Raw genomic sequence first — 22,584 nt, forward strand, 5'->3', positions numbered from 1 at the left:
TTCTTCCTGTAGGTCGCTGTGCTCTTTTATGTTTCTCTGACTTTGAAACAGCTAACTGTACTGAATTTTAGAAGGGAATTTCCCTTATGAAATATTTCTAGTTTTGCAGCAATTAGGGCAATAGTAATAGGCTGCTATTTGGGCTCTTTCTTTCTAAATTATTCCAAAAACTACTTAAACATAATAACATGAAGCACAGTCTGGATGTAGACCAGACAACAACGTAAAAATACTCTGATGCATAACCAAAACCATATTGCTTCCTGTTTTCATTTTGGGTCAAATTAAAAGAGGGTACTTTTTTACTGTGGCAACTTGAATCAAATTGCCTCCCCTAAAATACAAATGGCTACATTTGATTTTTTTCTGCATTCTTCCTTCTGAAATGTATCATACTGATGAAGCCATGACTAAGCTAGAAGACTGTCCTGAGTAATTTGCTGGATCAAGGAGCATCTTTTTAATAGCAATCCACAATTTCTCCCAAAGAGAGAAAGTAATTATAGCCCAGTTTCATGAACAAAATATTAATAGATGCATTTGAAAACACCAGCTTTTAATTCTGGAAAAGTTCTTATTGAGTTAGAAAGTTTTCTGAGAATAAAACCAAAGAGACTTCATCTCACAATTGCAGTGTTTTTGTTCTTTGCTGCCTGACCTAGTTACTTTCATCATTTCACCTGGTATATGTATTTGTTTTTACCATTATGTGCATGCTTGTCTGTATCAGTTCAGCAACTAAGAGGAAGGAGCCACATTTGCCTTGTACTTACATAACACACATTGTGTACTTACTATCAATTTAGTACAACTAAAGATACAACCTGCAACTGAGAAATTATTTTCTATTCTAAATTGAATATACAATTCTCCATCTCCTAGTTCATTCTAACACTTTTCCTTGGATAGCAGTCTCAGGATGAGAGGTTAATTTGTTAAGGATGATTTTCTAGTAGCTTTAGACAACTTGCTGTGAACAAATTTTCAGAGCCTACGAGGCCAAACAAACCTGACATGACAGAGCATAGCCTGAAATCATTTCCTCAGATTCACTGTCAGTGCATACATGATTAGAGTTACTTGCTGAATACTTGCATATTTACTCTTTTCAGGATCACTCATGTTATGAAACTGTATGAGAAACAGTCTTTTATAATTTGACTTTATCGAACTATTACCAAAACAAAAATGTGCTTCCTTTGCAAAATCTAACAAGTAGCAAACCATGAACTTGAAAACTATCAGTGAAAATTATCCAACCACTGATGTAGTTGGCTAAAATTTATTTGTGCTACTTTAAGGATGGTTGCCCAGGAGGAAGCCAAGCTGCAGCAGTCATTACGGCATTGAACATTACAGCCAATCTGAGACACAGGGGAGCACCAAACACCACAGTGCATTCCCTGATGCCAGCTGCTCCTTCACCACTACAACTACAATTCCATTCTCTAAGCCAGATACCAATTATCAATGAAGTAAAAGGAACACTGCTCACTGCTTTTATTTGGAAGAACGATTTCAACATTTAGCACAAGTCTTCTAACATTATTTTCTTTTTGACTCTTTCAGCTACCAACAGGAGGTCTGCAGAAATTACTTGTCCTCCAAAGTCCATCTCTGAGGCAGAGTTATCAAAAAAGAAAAGCATTAAGAAGACTAAAGGTGGAATTAAGGTAGGAGTCCCCAAGTTCTCGGGACATGCCGTACTCCAAGAGAATTCATAACAATGTAAACATGTATTTACATATTTGTATTTATTTTTAAGATTTCTCAGAGGCACAAGATAGATTTCCCAGACTTCTCTGGTTGGCACTATTCAAAAGACTTTAAAAATAATGTCTTCATCATTGGCTTCAGGCAGAAAAAAACCCAAAAACACAGTATTTCAGAGCCTAAGGAACAGACCTTTATGCCTACGATTATCTACCTAAGGAGATGAATTCACTTCTTATTGTGAAAGAACCCAAGAATAACTTTGCACAGAGTTAAGAATACCCCTAACACCAATAGAATTGGAAAACTAGAGACAAAAGATACTTTTTATATATAACTTGCACATCTAAGCAAATTAACTTATCAAGTGACTCACTACACTGGTTCTGTATTACATTGGCTTGTAAAGAATTAAAATTCTCTCAATAAAAGTATGAGCAACTAAGTATTTTTGCATTGTATATGCTTTTTGTTCAGATTGAAGTGATGCATGAAGCGAGTCAAGGGGGATCTAGCAGAGTCTTGGTTATGAGTGAAAGCGATGAGAACCTGTCGACGAGGAGGAGGTAAGGCAGCACACGTCAGTCACTGCGTTAGTCGTAAGTCAGTAGACAAAGATACCATTATCCAATTACTAAGATCATCTCACTGTGTTCAAAAAACTCATACTTGACTGTATCCCTCTGAGAAGCTTTTTTTTTTTTTTTTTTAATTTAACTGATCGTCTTCTAGTCTCACTTCCTAGTAACTCTTGGGAAAGATTAATTATGCCATCTAAAATACCAATACTTTAGTTATTTAGTTTTACAAGTAGTGTCAAGCAAACACAATTTCAGTTGATCTGCACTGTCTCTAGGCCAAAGAAATAGAATTTGAAACAAACAAAAAAAAACCCTGCAGCAAGGCTACCAACCAAACCCCTACTGATTCAATTTCCTTTGTTTTCTTCAGGGTAACTGAGATAATTTTTTCTTACGTTACGCCTCTGTTTCACACAGGTATAAACTTAAGTTGTTTGATACGAGAGCAAGAGGTTGTAACAATATGCAAATCTGAGGCATACAAAAATGAAACTTACTGCTATCTGAACTTACAGCAGACTCAATGTATTTTCGTAGGGCATAAAAATTATGACTACCACTGGTCACCAAACTATCAGCTAGTTCTCAGAAGGTACAAAATGTGTTACCTACCAAAATAAGTTCCATTTCAAATCACGTCTGTAAGGTAATGACTGTCTAAGGAGAATGTGTAAGTTCATGTTAAGAATAGGTTAAGCTTCTGATATTTCGTAGAATTTCACATTCATAAACCCACTAAACAAATTCTTTAATTGTCTCCTTTCTTGGGAACATCCATTTTACCTTTTGTTCCGTAAAAGTTTTGGAGGTTTAGTGTAAGGTCAAACAACAAAAACAAAACACAAAAAACCCCACACGGTACCTCTGAAAGGACACTCCCTCATTGTCCTCAAAATAACATCTAAGCATCAGAGCCAAGCTCATCAGTTACAAAGAAAGCAAGAAGAAATTTCTAATATTTGTTAAAAAAAAAAGAAAAGAAAAGAAAAGAAACAAGTCTGTTTATTCAAATCAAATTTTACAAAACAATTGTCTTTCTGTGGTACAGAGCAAAGTTTAAGAATAAATATTGAATACTTTGTATAAAAATTAGTAATATCAAAGGGAAATTGATGCAAATCAAACAAACAGGTAAAAACAATTTTAGCATTAAACACGCTGTGCAACAATGTCAAACTCTTAATGAGGCATGACCATTCAAGCTGATACAGTTTTACTTGTAGATGTAAAACCTGACAGCCCTGCATTGGAGCACCAAGATGACTATTAAAAGAGGTTCTAGTTAAAGGTGTACGAAGGTTAAGTTGGTGTTTAGAACCAGAAAGTTGGTTTTCATTGTGGTTTTGTTTTTTTTTTTTTTGAAAGAAGTGCATTCATAGTTTTCTTTTTATTCATAAGCAGCTTCTTTTTTCACTGCAGCAAACAAAAACGCAAACTACAAACACCAAGGCCCTTTTAAGAAACAACCCAAACAAAATTTAAATTACCACAAAACAGCATATTTCAATGGTCAAAAGTGAGTTTCAAATAACAGCAAGCTCTATTTAAGTAGTGTTTTAGATGTTACTTAGGTCACTATAGAAGTTTAAGATACTTACAACTTGAACTTTGCTTATATGAGTGAAAACAAATTCTAACGCACACTTAGGCCAGAAAAATTGTAGTCTTAATAGAAGACTTTGGTTGTATATAAATTTCAAGACCCTTTTCCCCCTTAAGTGAATGGGGAGGCATTTCCAGTTGTGCCATTTTACTGTGCATCTTGTTGAATTAAATGGCCTGCAATAGGTCCTGGATCTGATGAAGAATTTTTCCTTCAATTACTGAACACGTTCTGTGTGCATTCCCCCCACCTGCACCTACACAAGCCAGCATGTTACAGATCTAGGTTTGTCGTCTTGTTTTCTTAAAAAAATAATAATAATAAATCCTCAGTTTGTTTAGGGAAGAACATGAACTACATTTGTTTTTCTAGAGTATAGCTGTTGCAGTCCAATTATTTTAATACTGATAAATGTCTTTGTGATCTATATATACCTAACATTTTGTCCAGTTAGAATTATTATTTTCCTCTTGGAAAACCAGTTGTGAAGTTACGTATTCACTTAAATCTAGTAGCTACTTAACATCCATCTGAAATGGCAGTGTCAGGAACAGTCAGCAAGCTCACTGCTGCTTTTTTTTTTTTTTTTTTAATCAGTGCTAGCCTATACCATTAGCATTCAAATCATTAAAACCGCAGCACAGCTCATAGAACAGCAGCAATGATTTAAGCAATTTACTATGTACAGATTAAAACTGCCATGCCACATACAACTCTTCTAAAGTGAAGTTAGAAGACATTAAATGCTTCACTGCTCCACACAGCAGCAACAAACTTCAGGCAGAGGATAAAAGGCCAGCTTTAGACTTCTCAGAAAGCAAGGAGCATTGCTTCTATAGGCAGTACATTATCAGCAGATCCCAAGACTGTGACTGATCGTTGGTACCCTGCAAGTTCTTGGGTTGCATGTTCCTACTTGCTGATTGACTTGACTCATTCAATCTTTCAGAAGTAGTTTTTAGTGACATTACCAACACTAACTTGTTCCAGTATTGAATCAGTTCACAAAGAGTATCTGACCGCCCTTTGCATAGCCTGTGCCTGCTCCAGGAAGAGCTACAACCGAGTTACCTGTCCTGTGAAACTGTAAAGACATTTACTAATAAGTTATACAAGTTATACAAGAAAAGACTGCAGACATCTTAGAACCATTTTTTTTTTTTAAACAACATTTTGATGGCACAATACAACTCAACACGCAGAGTTTCAGCACAGGAATTTAGTTCTTCCTGCATGTGATATTAACAGTTAGCTCTATTGAAGAGACAAGGTTTTGGGGACAAAGACTACCCTGACATTGTAAAGAATCTTTTCTCTTCAGGAAAAGACTTGAGAAATGTTTTAGTGATTGTGATTTTGTGTATTGAGTTTCTGTGGATCACCATCTCTCTAAGCTTTCACCATGACATCAAACCTTTGTGCAGAAAACATTCTCCTTATTTAACAAATGCTAAACATGAAACTTTGCTCTTTAAAAAAATTACTAACTGCTTCAAATAGCTATAGATAACACTCTCAAGGAACACAACTATGAGTTTCACTTGCTTTTCACCTTCAGGACCATGAACAAAAGAAAACAGAACCACTGTTAGAAGAAAACCAGTCTTAAATGCACTTAGTCTATTATCTTATTAAAGCCTGGATTGCTTAAATATACAGCTTAAGTTTTCAGAAGACAGAGCTTTGACATAAACACTAGATTTTCATCCTTTCCAGTTCACTTCTGATCTAAAGGGAGCTCATTCGCTACTTAGAAGAAGCAAGTTAAAGGGCACTTGGAACTGTTTCTTTACTTCAGAGATAGAGGGGGCTTTGAGAAAAAGACTGTAGCAGGTCTATATTTCCTGTACTTTCTCAGTTGTGCAGGTCCAGGCATATTTTCCATGAAGCATTGCATTCAAAAATACTGAATATATGTAACCAATTTACATTGCCTTGAACTACTAAATTGAGTCACAAGTTCTCCTTCCTCTCGTTTTGAAAGGTCTGCTTCGTTCTCATGCAGTAGACTTTTTTAAAAAAATCACATGCCTTAGCTTTTTAAAAAGAAAAAAAACCTTAGGACTTGTGATATTTTTACCAACCATTTCAAAGTCTAGAAGTCCATTATAGTTCATTTAACGATCATATAATTCAGACTCTCATCTTGTGAAGTGTAAAAAAAAAAAAAAAAAAAAAAAAAAAAAAAAAAAAGCAGGCTACAATGTAGAAAGTTGTGGTACAATACGAGAGCTATTCCAGTAACAGTTTCTGAACAGAACTTGGCACCATCCTCCCACTACCCTGCTTCATTTCCTATCCCACCCCTCCCAAACCCTCCCCAGCTATTCACATTGACGTATATTCTGAATGAACAGCAAAAAAAAGTTGTTGCTCTGTTTTGGCTCAGTGGATCTTCAACACAGATATTCAAGTATTAGGAAAATGCAGCTGAACAAGGATATGTGTTCTCATAATACAGCTTACAGAGAAGCATAATATTAACTATTCTGCAGTATATTCTACTCCAGAGCCCCGAGGAAAGCTTTTTAACTTTGGGATCAGTAGCCTGCTTCCAGAGATAGTGAAGGTCATCCACGTGTCCATGAGATGTCATCATTCTGTTGTAAATGCAGGGATGATATGGAGCCTTTCCTTCCCCAGAAAAAAAGGCATGATACTGTGGTACAATTCCCATTTTGTTGGCACAGAGGCCCATGAAGACATCATCTATATAAAGACTGGTATTGAGAGTCAGTGAAGCCTCATATACTTTAGCTGCTACATCACTTGATATTACATATGCAGCTCCTGCTGTGTAGTCAGGATAAGAGGGCCACTGGTACATTTCATATGGAACATAGTATTTGCTAGTCTTATCTCTTACGGGAGGAGATCCACGATGAACACGGCCAATCCAGAGATCCTGAACACCCATTTGTGCTAGACTTTGGAGATAAGCAACAAGATTTGGCATATGGATAAATATATCATCATCTGCAGACATAATAAACCTGGCATGAGGACAGTAGGCATTTACCCAGCTGAACTGTAGAAGTAATTTAGTAGTAAGGTTGTGAAAAGTATCCAAAAAGTCTTGCTGAATCAAATCGCTGTATTTCTGGTCTTCCAGATAAAGGTCTCTCTGCTGCAAATGATCCATTGGTTGTCCCAAAGCAAAAAGGGTTTTAATGTTGGCATTAAGTTTAGAACGAACATATTTCTCATTACCCCAAGTCTGTCGAATTGCATCCCTCCGATGACGGTTTTCAGGAGAAGACTTCACAAACAACAAGAGAAGGACATTCTGCTGTTGACATTTCTCTCTGTGGTTCATCAAGTATTGGTAGCTTGCTACTCTGTCCATGTTATCCCTACTGATGGACAGGCTTTCATTCACAAAATTGTAGCTGTTTATGAGGTATCTGTATGAATAGGACTTCATATGGCTTACAAAGCGATTATCAAATGGTCCCCAAAAAATCATGACACACAGTATGAAGCAAGTGGCAAATATCTGCAAGAACTGGCATTTTCTGACTCTTCTAGGACTAACAAACATTCTGATGCAGTTCTTGTAATTCTTATTCCTGTTCAGGATCAGAATTATTTTTGTCTTCTTTGCTTTGTTTATAAAGAGTGCTTGTAGTTTACTTTGAGAGCACAGTGTCAGTCCTTCAGGATAAGTGTCCGCTGTAAGTCATGATGTCTTTCACTCAGTATCATAAACTCAGCTTCCTGCATGGTTTTCACAAGTCATCTTTCTCAAAAACACTCTTCTTGTACTGGAAGAGAGCAGACAGCTCTGAAAGACAAGACTCACAGATGAGTTCTTCCCTTTGTGGCATCTTCAAGTGAACTCTACAGTTCCAATTAGATCTTCTCACGTGCTGATTTCATTCACGACAAGTCCTAAGAAGGGGAAGGAGAGAAGTGTTAGCGAGGTGCTGTTACCTCATCTGGTGTTTTGTCAGGGAGGAAAGTAGGAACCTGAGGGAAGTTAGCCAGAAGCCTGGGGGACATTAGTGAAGGAGAGCCTGGGGCAGGAAAACCTCTGCTGCTAACCGACAGATGACAACATTTCGTTCAAACCCTTCAAGCCGGAAGGCAAGCTGCACACCGTCCACGCTCTCGGTGTCTCCCGCAGCCTCTCACAGCGCAAAGCCCGCCCAGACCCAGTAACGGCTCCCAGGCGCGGGTGGCCGTGCCACCAACGGCCAGAGCCACGAGGCAGCCCTCACCCCCTCACCGCGGGTCCCCCAGGCAGCCCCTCTCCCTCACACCTTCCCTTTCGACCGGGCTCCCGGAGCCGATCGGAGCTGCCTTCCTTCCTCCGGTGAGAGCCTCAGCGCAGTCCCGCCGCGCCCCTCGCGGCCTCCCAGAAGGGCAGGGCCGCACCTCCGACCCCGCGCGGCCGCCCTGAGGGCAGGGCAGGAAGGTGCCAGGCGCAGCGCCGGCCCCGGGCAGGGCACAGGGTGCCTTGCAACCAGCTTGAGCCCTGGGACGGGCTCCTGGGAGGGTAAGCAGCCCTCTCATTTCCACAAAAGGACTAAAAACAGCCACGAAGAGGCGCGCCCCGCTGATCCCCGACAGATGCCCAGCGGTTAGCTTGGGACCTGTGATTTTTGGCCGACCGTGCTGACAGAAGCTATCTGCACCCGTCTTGGATTGCCTGCTGCACCAGCCGGAGCCGCAAGCCCCTCAGCTAGGCTCTTGGCAGCTGCACTTGCAGCACAGGCAGGGCTCCCGCAGGGCTTCCTCTCTGCCACCAGCTCAGGTTTTGGGGAGGAATCAAAAACAAAGCCACCAAAGCCTTCATGCCGTGCAAAACCCAACATTCTGTTCCTGTACCCAGAGCTTCATCTCTCTACACAACAGCCCAAAGAAGCAGCTACCTGCCCACCCTGTAAGAACACCACGTGAGCTCTCAGCAGAGCCAGATGCACACACCAAGGAACGGTACCCCACTCATTAAGCACTTACTGCAGGCAGACAGCCTCCAAAGCAACGAACGGGAGCTCCTGCTGTTATATTATAAGTTAAATGCAACACAAGCACTTGGAAAGATTATTTTACCTACTTGAGGTCTTGCAACTAGACAGCTTTAGGAGAAAGCAAGGAACTAGATGACAATAGCAGAAATTGGTACACTTCTGTGCTGTAGTAATCAACACAGGGTAGAGAGCTGATGGCTAAAAACGGAGCCATGGATTGGTACATTGAGGGTTGCAGATTGTAGAGCATAACAGAAAAGCTGTATGGGCAGTCTGCTGAGCAATCAGTCGGTCAGCACTTTTTATAGTATTGTTTTAAATCCATTGTATTTTTGGAAACATTATCTTAAACAATGCACCCCAGAGTTATAAACTCAGCAACTTTGTAATAGAACATTACTGCAAAGATTGTTGTTGTTTCAGATGAAGCATGGGGATGTAGACAAGAAGCTACAGAAATCCGAGCATTTGACAGCACCCTTGGGAGGACCAGGTCTAAAAATATACACTACTTTCTGAAAATCAGAAAAATCTGAAGATAGTTTTAGTTTTCCTCTTTATCCTGCATGCTTGTTTGAGCTCCTCTTCACAAATCTGCACACTGCATGAAATTGGCCAGCTAACACAAATGCTGCAGCACTGCCTCACCCAGTTAAGTTTACAAAAGGTGCATCAGGTTGTTGACTTCTATACAGCAGATGTCACAGAAATGGAAGAATGATGGTTGCACCATAAAGCTTTGGGCAATGCCATCATAGGCACAGACAGGAGGGAAAAAAAAAAAAATTGACAGTCTGACTGGTCAGGTTGCTTAGTGCCATCAGAATAGCTTAATAGCAGCTGTCTGACTTCTCAATTAGTCAGCACAAGGCCACGTACCTGTACTTACTTGGCAAGTTCCTGGAAACTTATCATAATGCTAATCACAAAGTACAGCTTTTATGGAGTATACTTTGATAACATTTTAGCAGGAGTCTACAATTGCTTGTGTCCCCTGGTAAAAGGACACAATGAGACAACAGTCAACACCACAGAACAGTGGGGTTAACTTGAGACTGACCTGTGACAGGTACTGCTATACCCAACAGCAATAAAATCCCCACAGAAATCCCTGTGCAAATAGCTTTTATTATGGAGCAGATGTGAGGAGACAAGGTGAGCATGGACCACATTTCCTGCTCTCTAGTATCCTCAGTCAGAGGAGCTGGACAGAAAATTAGTTTTTCCTTGAGAAGAAAAAAAAAACAAGGCTTAAAAACAAACAAACAAACAAACAAACAAACAAAACTGACTAAAAGGTTTTAAGCCTAATCTCATTTGATCTAGTTCAAGGGAATTAAATCAGCATTTAGTAGAGAATTTCTTCAGAGACCTCTTCAGATTACCTGCAAATGCAATTATAGTTAAGTAGTGCTGGTAACGTTTTAAGAGGCTTCCCTCCTCTGACACCCTGTCATCCTCAAAAACAAAAAAAGCCCAGAGACTTGTAGAAGTAATAATGCCAAAGAATCTCCTTCAGTGCATGAATTTCATAGCTGTTTGCAATACCAATCCCTTGGATTTAGTCATGCCCTCCTCCTCTTAACAAGTGACTCAACCTGTACCCCACAGAAGCTATTTACTGCCAATAGATTCTCTTAATTCTGAAGGGAGAAAAACAAACCAACAATAAAAAAAGCAATTTTCTTCCTAGCAAGAGGAAACAGTAGAACAGATAAAATTATGTTTGGCAGTCATAATTTTTTTTCTGACTATAATTAAGATGTTTTTGCCTCTTGGTGTGTATTTTCTTACTTGTGGCTTGGAAGCTTTTAGATGTACTTTTAGATTGAAGAGAGACTGGGAGAACCAAGCTCCCACATAGTTCCTGTGGCTGCCTTCCCTTCAGATAGTTGTAACAACAAAAAAAAGTCAGAGCTCTGTGTGGTCTTCCCCCAGTTGCAGGCACTAAAAGACTTTTCCACCCTTCAGCAATCCTACTCTTCTCAGAGGGATTTGCATATTTAACGTATGGCATTATCATAAATAAAAGTGTGTCATTTGAATGTAGCAACTGTTTGCAGTTCTGTACCTCGCATTCAATTAATATGCTAGTTTTGCTTTCATCCAGGAAAGTGTTATGCAATAGGAAGTCTTCATGATAATTTGTGGACCACTGTGAACCATTGTGACCACTGTGGACAGCAGGTCTGTAGACAGTTACCTTAAGTGTCCACAGAAATATTTGAGAAAGTTAGTATGAAGTTAATTTCAGGATAGAAATAAACCAAGTTTTTGAAAGCCCGGTGAGGAGACAAGAAAGTAAAGATACAGACATCTCAGACATGAAACACAGACATTCACAGGAAGGACCCAGAGGGAACGCTGATTGCAAGAGCGTGCAAAGCGACTATAGGCGGTTGATTTAGGTCAGGCTGCATCTAGGAGCTAACTTCAGTTTACAACAGAGCTCAGGGACTTGTTTTGCAGAACTAAGTACCGCATCCATTGTTTCTACAGCTTTCAGTTTTACCTAGGGCTACTTCCAGGCTTTACTGTTACTATGGAGAACAAGAAGCCTCTAGGACAGGCTTTTGGACTGAGCAGGACAGCCCTGTCATGTAAATTACTTCAGATCAGCTTCAGATAATCTTAGCTTATCATTGCAAAGATGCTTCATCCTGCTGGAATACTTCAGTCACTGGGATCTCAGCTGCAGCACCACTTCCCCAGCAATTTAGGAAGTGTTCAGCATAAACTGGCAAAAGCCAGAGTGCTGCAGTTAAGATTAGCACTGCCCACAGTTCAGTTCCAACAGACTTGTCAAGCCTAGTTTATCAATGAGATGATGCTGAGAAGAGCATGCTTTCAGAATCTGTTTAGGGAGCAGCAGTGAGGTTCAAGGAACACAATGTTCGGCACATTTGAGCATTCTGATTGTTAGGCAGAATTTAAAACCTTTGAAGCATTTTGTTTTTCAGTGATTTAAATTGTTATAATCTGTATGAAATTGAACTCCTTATCTCCAGCAGCACTTAGTTATACACGGCTTGCACCAGAAGACCAAAGAAAATCTGGCCTTAAGTTAGCACATCAAATAAGTATGTAACTTTCTGTTCTGATGGCTTATAAATTTTTCCCCCCCTTCCTATTAACTAAGGTGGTAAGAAGGTACGTGCCTAAATTAACGGAGGCAAGGCCTAAACCAACTTTGCTTCTCACAGCTTTAGCTACAATATCATACAACTCCATTTCCTCTCATCATTTTTTCCTGTCACTGGCATGTCTTCACAAGTCAGGTAGACTGTCATCACAACCCTGGCCTATGACCTCCTTCATTCCCTAGCATTTGAAGAGCTCACACAACAAGAAGTTCAGTTGAAATAGACTGTCAAGATCCTCATACGGGCTATACTAAGTAAGATAACAAAACAGAAACAAGTCACACCCCTGATACTCTTAGGATTTCCTACCATAGTGACAGATGTTTGTTTTAAGGAAAAAAAAAAATGCAGGAAGGTACTTGCTGATCCTTCCTTCCTACGTAGCTCATAACCTCCTACACTGAAAGAAAGTACATGCACACATTCTGCAATGAAAATTTCAAGTAGCAACAAAACAATTAGTTACACCTTGTTCTATACAAAACTCATGAGATATGGAAGTCAGACATTTAAGGAAAAAGTTAACAAGGCAACAATTAAGAAGAATCAGTCTAGTGCAAGAAAGATGTATGAAAAGGATAGAAAGACAAGTGGTGAATTTTGTGTAAGTAAGAAACATAAGTGAAGGAATGACTGAAGCTTGGTTTCAAAACCATTTAACCCATCACCTGCAATTCCACATGCAAGCTTTGGCTGCGCATTTCACAGTTTACCTGCAATTTGCAGTGAGGGTTTCAATTTCCTGGCACAGTAGAATCAGCATTCTTAAATGCTGATATGTGCACTGTGACCCTCTCAGGTCAAACACAGACCTGATTTTCAGAAGGTGGGCATCAACATCTTCCTAAGCTTGAACTTCTCAAATGATTCTGTGGTTGCTCAGTCAAGAAGGATCCCTCTATTAGAAAAAAGGCACTGAATTACAGCAGTATCTCTTGGGCAACTTCTTATCATGAAAAGCCTATGGCAGCACGTAGACAGCTGCAACCACTTGGTGCTTCTCACTTGGTATGTAATGTTTTTGTGTGTTCTTTGGCAGAGAAATTCATAGGACGGCAAAATATTAGATGGCAGCTGATTAACACATTTCAGCTTCTTCACAGTTGAAAGCAGAACAGGCTGTAAATGCCAAGGACTGCTAGGATACAGCAAAGGTTTAGTTCCTTCAGACATTTTGCACTTGCCACACCAACTGGGTAGAAAAGATAAGAATTATTTGTTTCCTTAAAAATGGAGCAGCAAGCTTCCCAGCTGCTACAGACAAACCTAGGTGGAGGCATCTGCCAGAAGCGAGGTAGAAGTTTTAGAGGTTTGCCCCTCTTCTCAAGTGGTTTTCAGCAGAAGTTTCCTAGAACAGCTACTTACACAGACAGCAGGAAAAGCATAGGACCACTCCTTTCAAGCATCAGACTAAACTGTATGTTTTCAGTTGCTTTAACCTGCTAGAGCCAACACAGAGTTCCCCAGACGAGCTAGACAGGACTTCTATCTTCCAGAATAAAAGCCTACAAAATACAAATGGTTTGGTCCAAGGGATTTTGCATAACAGATGCAAGTACCAACATGAAGTTCTATGCTTTTGTGCAGCAAACTGGGTGAAAAGAGATGGTTCTTTGCATCACTGGTGATTAAAGCTTCAGAGTCTGGCAGTGACAAAATGGAGGCCATGTGCCTTCATTTTCTGAGAAGGTTGATGAAGTACATACTTAATTTCTATGAAGACAAATCACATTTCTGAGACATGGGCTGTATACCTACAAAGTCTGTAATGGTACCCTACAATCTACAACCCATCACATGTGTTTTGGAAGATGGCAGTGATGAGCTTTAATGCTACACTAAGCAGTAGTCTACATTTATGTAAACTCGCTTCAGCACTGGTATTTAAAGCTGTGGCAGAGTGGTGCACATTCCTTTCAACTCCTAGATACTAAGGCAGTACTAAGCAGAGAACAGGCAGACCACATTAGCTGCAGCTGTTAATAGTGTTACCTCCCCATGGATGTAGATGGCACAGCTTAAACATCAAAAGAACTTGTGCAGAACTGCATTTATGTATCCTTGATCTGCACAGTAAACAAAAAAACAAACCAGATTCAGTTGGATTCTCAGCTCACTGTACAAGAGCAAGGGCTTTTGATAAGCACCAATACACTGAGGATCGGAGCTGCTACTTCCTGTGATTAATGAAGAAACACCTTTTCATTCCACAAGGAGCACAAAAGCACATGCATACATGCTGTTGTTTTCTTCACCAAGAAAAAAAATCGATAAATAGCAGAAAGGAAAGATGATCAAAAAATACAGGAAATACATGAATTGCCACTTCACATGCTTAATAGCTGTGAGTATTGTGCACATTTCAAGAAAAGGTACCTTAGCCTAAAGTTGAAGTCCAAGCCATGCTGCAAGCAGGCTTGCCATCAGGCTGACTGTAACAGTTATGTGATGACTGCGTATGTGAAAACAAGCGCATTGTTTTTATGCTCAGAGAGCAAGGAACTCAGATCTTTGCAATGATGTTCAACAAGATACTGCTTTGCTTATAAGCCCCTATTTACATGATTCACTGACTGCAATTACAGCTCATTAAGCACACCTAGCGTTTCTTTACTAAGAGTTAAAAGTCACACTTCCACAGCTTGTTTTCTTGTTTTGGTCTAAATGCCTGTGCCCAATTACTCAGGAATTGTCTGTGGAGAACCCAGCTTTCAGAACAAGTTTTTATTACTGTGTTTTAAACGTCTCATAATTGCTGCATAGGTAGCACATCAACAGAGATTTTAAATGCTACACAAAGATAAGCAATATCACAGAGTCTACGTAAATACTGTATTTCCATTGCTTCTGCTATAGGCATCCATTACTGTCCACTGTACATCAAGCGGTTTCCTTTTGCTCACAGAACTTCTCTGTCAGTTTAAATATCTAAAGAAAGTATGATGGAAACACCGTATGGAGAGCTGTACTGCTCAACTGTCTACCCTCATGTAGCCTCAGTTTAAGGAAGAATATTTAATTAGCAATGCCTGCACTGATCTGAAATTCTCCCAAGCTGCAGGATTTTCTCACTTGTCTGTGCTGGCAGTCCTCACAACTAAATCCAAAGCAGATGCTGGTCAAGTTTAGATCCCTTGTTAATTTTCAAGGGCCCATCTTCCACTAAGCTTCTGAACAAGAATAGTGAGACAGCTACACAGCTCCAGAAGAGTCACAGACAAACACAGGTACAGGGAAGGAATAAGTGTTTATTTAAAAATAAAAAATTAGTTTTAGAAAGGACAGAACTGTTGTTAGTTTGCAGAAGAAACACCACCCCCCCATAGCTGTTTTGCAGTAGATTAGAAAGTCTAAGAGCCACAACACAGCCCTACCTAAAAAAAATATTTAAAACAGGCGGCAGAAAGGATGGTATCTTCTTACTTGTAGTTGGATCTGGGAATGTTATTTCCTGCTTGTTTTCTTCATAATATCCATTCCAGTCTATAGGCCATACTCAGAGGTTAAGCTTAACTACATGAGGCAAGCTTGCTCTTCCAACTGCCAAATTTAACCTTCAATTTTAATAAGAGTGAGATAACTGGCTATCTTTCTGTGGGGCCTCACTTTAAGCATCATTGCCAGGCAAAATATTTAAAAATAAAGGGAATTTGAAGAATTATGAAGGGCTCATTGAAGCAGAAGGTTAATTATTTCCTATCACGGCCATTTCTAAACCACACTAGAATTTGCAGTAATAATTCCAGGTTTTAAATGTCACTTCAGAACAAGTATTCTTTCATCTGCTTTCCAGTCTATCTGTTCTTTCTCAAGCAACACTCTACTCTGTGCTCCAATTCAGCTTCATACTCTGAATACATCTTCATTTTCAGGGTCAAAACGCAAAGAATACTCATGTTAACACTCAGGCACTGAGGCAGGAGCATTAAAACAAGTGAGACATCAAATTCATAGATTAGAGTCAGACAAAAATATTGGGTTTTGTTTGTTTTATTTTTCCTTTTGGTTAGACCAAATAATACACATCAAACAAACAGATCCAGTACAGAAGACTCCTACATACATGTTGGGAGTCTCCATGCTTGCTTCAAGCAGGCCAGAGAGGAACAAACATTTCAGATTTAATGATAAAACAGATAGAGAACCATCTCAATACAAAGGAGCTGCACATCAGCTGGAATAATAGTGGTTCAAAACTTTATTTAAGCCTGCCTGAGAGATGGGTGGGATGAATTCCATGATCCTCTCCCACTTTTGTAATAACCAAAGAGAATTTCGATCTTACAGGCAATGCTTTCTGCAATGTAATAAGGCCAGAGACTATACAGGGAGCAGGAACACCATAAGCCCACTGTTAAAAAAAAGGGAGGGGATAGGGGGGGAAGAAAAAAGAAAAGAACCAATGCCCAGTCCCTCCACACACACGTGCAAGAAACAAGAAACATGAAAGCACAGTAAGCTGTAGCAACTGAAACCTAAGAGCAGCATCCAGCCGTTTTTAGCTTACGGCAGTTGAAGTATCCTCTGAGAGCTACGAAAATCACTGGCCATAACAAATCCCAAAACAAAGGGCTACAGAGAATTCTTCCTTCAGGTCTATCTTCATGATTTGAATCAGATAAGAGAAATCAAACGATCTGCAAAACACTCCCAACAAGTTTAATAAGCAGTGAGACTTCCCCAAGACTACAGTCTAAGTTATGATGTAGGTAAGTTCCCCATTCACACACAGAAGTACTCATCTCTGATCAAGACATAGAGTAGGTCATGATATTTAATAACATCTAGAGACAGGGAGAATAATTTATATGCCTCATACAAAACTAATGTAAGAACAGGAATGTAACTGAACTACACAAAATACTGGAATATGCACAGCACCAGGTTAAGAATTGCCATGTGAAAGCAGTCTCTCTTAACATAGTGAAGTAGAAACTGAAATGAAAGTTTCAGAAAGAGACCACAACACAGGAACAAAAAAACATGAGCATAAGCACACAAGACGAGGGTGAACTTAATGAAAAGGAAAAAAAAAAAACAAAAAACGGTCATCCCTTGAAGAAGTCTGATCACTCCAAGAAGTTGAATTTTGAGAACAATGTAATAGAAAGTCAGTACCTGCAGTTACCACAGCACTTCACTCAGAGCTTAGAGACAGGCAAAGCTGACACACTCAGAAAAACTTAGTCACAACTTTGACACTTTTGCTACCCCTACGGCTAACATGCTATGAAGGTTTTGTATTAGAAGTGTGCAGAACAAATATTTTATTGGGAATTCAAGAAAGTTCTAAGAGAGAGTTGCAGAAGCACTTTGTCTCATCTTAACAGTAAGACATGCAGTGTTACATAGCCCAGCTTAAGTGGCAAGTGCAAAGTGAAAGTCTAGACTTTCTTTAGTTAATCAATTCAAGTATAAGAAAAATCCATCCATCCATTAGTAGGTCACGAAAGAACTAACCACAGCAAGGGGAACCCCAAATATATGAGTAACTGTTTAAAAAAAAAAAAAAAAAGGCAAGACAAGAAAAGCCATAAATTTCCTGCTCTGAGACAAAAGGCTGACTTCATTTAGCACAAACTACTTTTGGTCTTACCTGAAAACCAAATGGAAGAACTTTAAAGTTGAAGGATACAACAGTAAAAATGAACAGAGACTGATCACAGCAAATAAAGTTGTATTTAAACTGTTCTCTATCGGAGAGAACTAGCTAAAATACCTTCCTCGGCTGGTATGCCCCAAACACCTCCCAGCAACAAAAACAATCTGTGTTGACAAAAGTTGTTCCAGAAGTTGTTTGGGAATCTGAACAAACTGACTTACTGCACCTGAAAGTGGAGAGTGCACCTTAAGGACATGGCAGCACTCCTGGTAGTTTTGAGTGACCTAACAGTTTTTGTTCAAGTTTAAAACTACATCCAGTGCTATGTAAATGACAGTCAAGCTAAAACTCATGAAGTTGATTCAAAGCAAGCAAAACTTGTTCTGCACTGTAAACTAAAAACTGACAGTCTGCATTAGCAAAATGTAGACCAGTTTCTTCAACAGTCCTTCAAACTTTGTTGCTTTCCCTTACCACTTTCTTTTCTTTCAAGACCATCTGTCCTCTGTCTGCTTAAGAAGCCTGAGTACCTAGCAGCAGCATCTCCAACCCACAGCTTTATTTATGTTGAGGGTCATACTACACAACCACTCAATCAGCAGTTAAACTTCAGGATTGGTACAGGTTCATTCTAAAAAGCTGCTAATTCATTCTAAAAAGGTTTGAAAGCTGAAGGGTTGCTTTATCCTTTTTCTGTGTGTTGTGATCATTTCCCCATTGACTGTACAAATTAGATCAAGAGTAACCTTTCAAAGATCCTTCTACAGCATACCCACTTCACCATCAAGAGAGGTACTTGAAACTTAGGAAAGAAGAGAAGTCTCCCAAATGTCCATGAGTATTATTTTAGACATGAAGACTTCAGAATGCACAGACTGGGGCTACTTAAGCAAACCTTTGATCCGGATCTGAACCAGGCTTTCCTGAAGGACTGCTAAGATTCCAAATACACAGTGTGTCCTGTACTAATGGTAAATCCTACTGTTACCTCTGGCCAGTCTGACAGAGGTGGATCAAACTGCTTGACAGCAGGTTTTAAAGGTTAACTACTATTGCGGTCTGCTGAATAACCACAGAGCCTCATTCCAGACAGCCAGTGTTTTAGGAAGGTACCTTAAGGTACTCTGCAAGCCGTATGGAAGAACAAGCTAGTGCAACACCAATCCATCACTGCCACTTCCAAGGCCCAACAGAACTACTGCAGCTGCAACAGAACCACCTTTCCCAATAAAAACCCCTCAGAACTTGTGTCCACACAGGCACTGTTAGTAAGTAACATCTTCAAATTAAAGAATTACCCAAACAATTCTTCAGGCATAAACTGATAACCTGGGCAGACAAGGCAATGCTTAGTATATCCTAGACTTTACAACACTGTAGGTGAAGGTGTAAGCACTGAATCAGAGAATACATAAGCCACCAGCATTTCAGATAAGTGATGACTTGCAGGATTTCCCACGTGCTGCTCCCCAGTCTGTAGGAGAACTACCATCTCTAGTCTCAGTACTTGCTACTCCAGTTTGGCCAGATGTCAGGGACTGTCCCAGCTCTTGCCTTGCTTCTCAATTTATAATCCCAAAGAAAGCAGCAAGTGACACAGTTGTGATTCACTTAATGGAAGAGAATAGTGAGCAGATACTGCTGTCAAGTTTCACAGCAGAAAAAAAAAGAAGCACAAAAAACCTCACCAGTGAAAGAGCTGGCATTTGCATTGAAATTGTGTTCTGTGTACATCAGACAGTGGGCTTCCAGGAGTCTAGTTCCGTGCAGAACAACCAACCTGTAACCCTCAGAACACCACCCTGCTCTGTGATCCACCTTCTGGATACACTGTTGGAATATTCCACAGCTGTTACCAACTGCAATTTAATGTCTCCTGCTCTGTTCAACAAAGAAAGCAAGCTAGGAAGACAAACAATCATTTTCTCTTTTCCACCTTGCAGTTCATTTATCTGTTTTCTAACCTTCTCCCTTTCCAACTGCTACTCACACTACTGCTAAGAGACCCTCAGCATACATCTCAGCAGACACTAGTTGAGGATGCTCCAGCATAGAACAGCAACACATTCCAACTTCTCACGGCTTCGCATGGCCAAAATAGGATCTAAGCTTCTATCATTGCTATGCTTGTGGTTGATTGCGTTGGACTCTAGCCAGCCTCCTGTCTCCAGAGAGACTCCACATTCTCAGAAGACGCTAACAAAGCAGATTTTTCCCCAATACGCTCCGGCGTTTCCTATGACCCCCGCAGTGAGGGCGAGCCGCCGCGACCCACCCGTTTCGTCCAGCCCGCCTCCCGGCTCTCCGGCCGTGCTCCCCGCTCCAGCCCGAGCACCCAGCCCCGCCCGGAGCCGCCGCGGTGCTCGGAGCTCCGGGGACAGCGGGGCCGCTCCCGGCCACGCGGCCGGCGAACAAAGGAGCCCTGCCTCCGCCCGAGCCCGCCGCCCGGCCGGGAGCGCAGCCAGAAGAGGCTTTTTGAGCTTAGCCTGGCTGAGTGAAATGCGCTTTCTGAACGCGTTCACCATCTCTCGCTTACGGTTAAAGCATCTTCTCAAGGCGATTTCTTCTGCAGATTGCCCCCCAGATGCGTGAGGAATGCTACGGCCGCGTAGCTCTGGCACACACTTGGGGCGTTGCCGAGGCCGGGCGGGCAGGGCTGCCCCAGCGCCCGCGGCTCCGTGTTGCAACGCGAAGCAGAGCGGAGGAACTCCCAGCCGGATCTACGAGTTTCTTGGGTGGGAGCGGTTGGGAGGGAAAAAGGGGAAAAAAAAAAAACAACAACCCAACAACTTTTTCAGAAGTAATAATGAATTGGAGAAAAAACAGAAAGCGAGAGGGGCTCCTGGGACGAGAGGAGCTGCTCCGCTTTGAATGGGCCGCGCTGCCGCACCGCTCGGGAGGCTGTGGGCGTCCCCCCGCGGCACAGGGGGAGAAGAAAGCCCTGCGAGGACCACTGCCGCCTTCCGAGTTTTCTGCTTTGTTTCAATGTAGAGCCGACAGCCACGCAGTGATCAGAGATCGAGGGGAAAAATGCTACAACGCTACACGAAGAAGATATTAGAAATTCGCTGAAATATGGGATTTCAGTATGATGTAGACACAGCCCTTCTTTACGGGGTAAGTAAGGCAACGGGGCACGGCCGAAACCTTTTAAACAAAGCAGCTGGAAAACTTGTTTGCCTGGAGTATGGAACCACAATTCCAGAGCCGCGGAAGCGACACAGCCCCCCCGAGCGGCTCGGCTCCCGCAGCCCCCCGCAGAAGGCAGAAAACGAGAAAAGCGGTAGGAAAACAGCACTTCGTCACGAGTTTTAATTACCCGACTTGTCACCTTATAGACAGACGAAACGGAAAAAAAAAAAAAAAAACAAAAAAAAAAACCCGAACCAACCAATAAGCCCAGAAACGAGGAGGGAAAGGAGCCACGCCCGAATTTTGTTGTCTCACCACCAAGTGTAGCTGCCTTCTCTTCTTTCTTTCTTTCTTTCCTTGGGGAAGAGGAATCGCCCGGCCCGCTCTCGGGGCTGCCTCATTCACTCGCAGGATATGGGATCCCACGGCCCGGGAGCCAATGGGCTCCTCCTCTCCTCCCCCCGCGCCGAGCCCCGCAGCTCCCGCCCGGCGCCTCCCGCCGCTGATAAACACCGCGTGCCGGGGGCTGAGGGATGCGAGGTTCGGTTCCTCTTCCTTTTTCCCGGACAGGGTGTGTCTGCTACGCGGGGTCTGGCAAAGGTATTCTAAGTGCTAAAAAGTTCCTTCTGTCTTACGGGTTCCATTGGGAGTCACGATGCAAAGTTTAGCCTGCTGCTGCGAGACCGCGAGGCACTGTGTAACTGCTCGCTATTAGCCAGTTATTTCGTAGGGCACAGAGCAAGCGCTATTCCTCGCTTTTGCTGGAAACCTTCAGAGCAGGACGGGCTTTAGTCCCCCCCCCCCACCTTTACCACGACCGCTGGTGATTTATTTGCATCGTCTTAAGGAAAATGCCCTGCTCTAAACTCTTCTCGGGTTTTAAGAGGCCGAGAAGTTCCTTTTCACTGAAGTGCTTCAGCTGAGGTGTGAGTGCTTACCTCAAGGAAGCTGCGTGGGAGGAGCGTGCCTTCTGTAAAGTCCTTTGCAAACCCTTTGTAAGGAGGAGAAACTACGTTTAAAAAAAGCTTATTCAGTGTAAATTGAGAAAGTGCTCTATGTTTTAGGAGATGATTCTCAATGAGCGTAAATACTGCACGCAAGCTCATTGCGTAGCTTCTGTTCTCTGATTTGACTGTGACTGATTTAATACTTGACCTCATCACTGAGTTCCCAGAAATTTAACTACTGCATATCATGAGCATTAGCATGTGTTTGTCAGTATACAACCATAAATCTGACAATGTCTTTGTGAGATGAGGAACTGTTTTCTTTTTACACACGGGAGAGACAATAGGAGATGGGAATACTGTTGTCAAGGGCACCCAACAAAAGCAGAAAGGGTAAAAAACAGAGCCTTTTTTCCAGTCCTATGAAGGATGTGTTGCTTTTTAATACAAGTTTTGTTTGGGGAAGCTTCAGGCCTGAGGAGCTTCCCACTTGACCTTTCATTTCTCCTGCGCTATGTCTCAGTGTGACCAAACGCTTCATAGGCCTTAGCAGATTTCTCTTCATCTCTTGAATTCTGCCCTAAGACAAAATGAACTTCGTTGCAATTGATGGTTTGCCCTAGCAGGGAGGGTTTGTAGATGGTTGTATGAATTTGGCGTGCTGTCTAAGCAGTGTTTGAATAACAGTGTAGATAGCCTTAAAAACAAAACATCATCCATTTTTCTTACCAGAACGATAGTTACTAATTTTTCTCTAGTTCATAAACGTTACTTCATAGGTTTATCCCTTATTATTCTCTTTATATGTCATCCTTCTCACACATTCAGCGATGAAACGGTCCCTTTCCAAATGAAATATTCTCAACGAGAGAAGTTTAAGAACCTCTAAG

General features: G+C 41.3%; 2 protein-coding genes across 11 annotated transcripts in view; one reads left to right on the forward strand and one right to left on the reverse strand.

Annotated features, from left to right (window-relative positions):
- The window catches only part of MCF2L2 (MCF.2 cell line derived transforming sequence-like 2), a 127,606-nt gene that overhangs the window by 51,741 nt on the left and 53,281 nt on the right, over window positions 1–22,584 (forward strand). For all 3 annotated transcript variants that reach the window (XM_090147519.1, XM_090147520.1, XM_090147521.1), the window contains exons 14-15: window positions 1,570–1,673; window positions 2,191–2,279. In XM_090147519.1, the coding sequence (XP_090003645.1) occupies window positions 1,570–1,673; window positions 2,191–2,279 (193 nt within the window). The remainder of the gene's footprint in view (window positions 1–1,569; window positions 1,674–2,190; window positions 2,280–22,584) is intronic.
- Window positions 3,636–21,715, reverse strand: B3GNT5 (UDP-GlcNAc:betaGal beta-1,3-N-acetylglucosaminyltransferase 5). 8 transcript variants are annotated; one of them, XM_031603582.2, is made up of 2 exons: window positions 21,063–21,715; window positions 3,636–7,788 (listed from the first exon to the last, which is right to left on the reverse strand). In XM_031603582.2, exon 2 carries the CDS (start codon window positions 7,436–7,438, stop codon window positions 6,314–6,316), a length of 1,125 nt encoding a protein of 374 aa, XP_031459442.2. In that variant the 5' UTR covers window positions 7,439–7,788; window positions 21,063–21,715; the 3' UTR covers window positions 3,636–6,313. The 8 variants fall into 8 exon arrangements, with proteins under 8 accessions (XP_031459442.2, XP_090003653.1, XP_031459446.2 ...); XM_090147527.1 differs by lacking the exon at window positions 21,063–21,715 and adding an exon at window positions 21,007–21,025; XM_031603586.2 differs by lacking the exon at window positions 21,063–21,715 and adding an exon at window positions 20,152–20,361.

This window comes from Phasianus colchicus, chromosome 10, assembly GCF_987193195.1.
Source record: "Phasianus colchicus chromosome 10, bPhaCol1.hap1.1, whole genome shotgun sequence".
NCBI classification, from domain to species: domain Eukaryota; kingdom Metazoa; phylum Chordata; class Aves; order Galliformes; family Phasianidae; genus Phasianus; species Phasianus colchicus.

Coding starts and splice junctions, on each gene's coding strand:
- B3GNT5 (XM_031603582.2), bottom strand. CDS start 7,438: ATGTTTGTTAGTCCTAGAAGAGTCAGAAAATGCCAGTTCTTGCAGATA.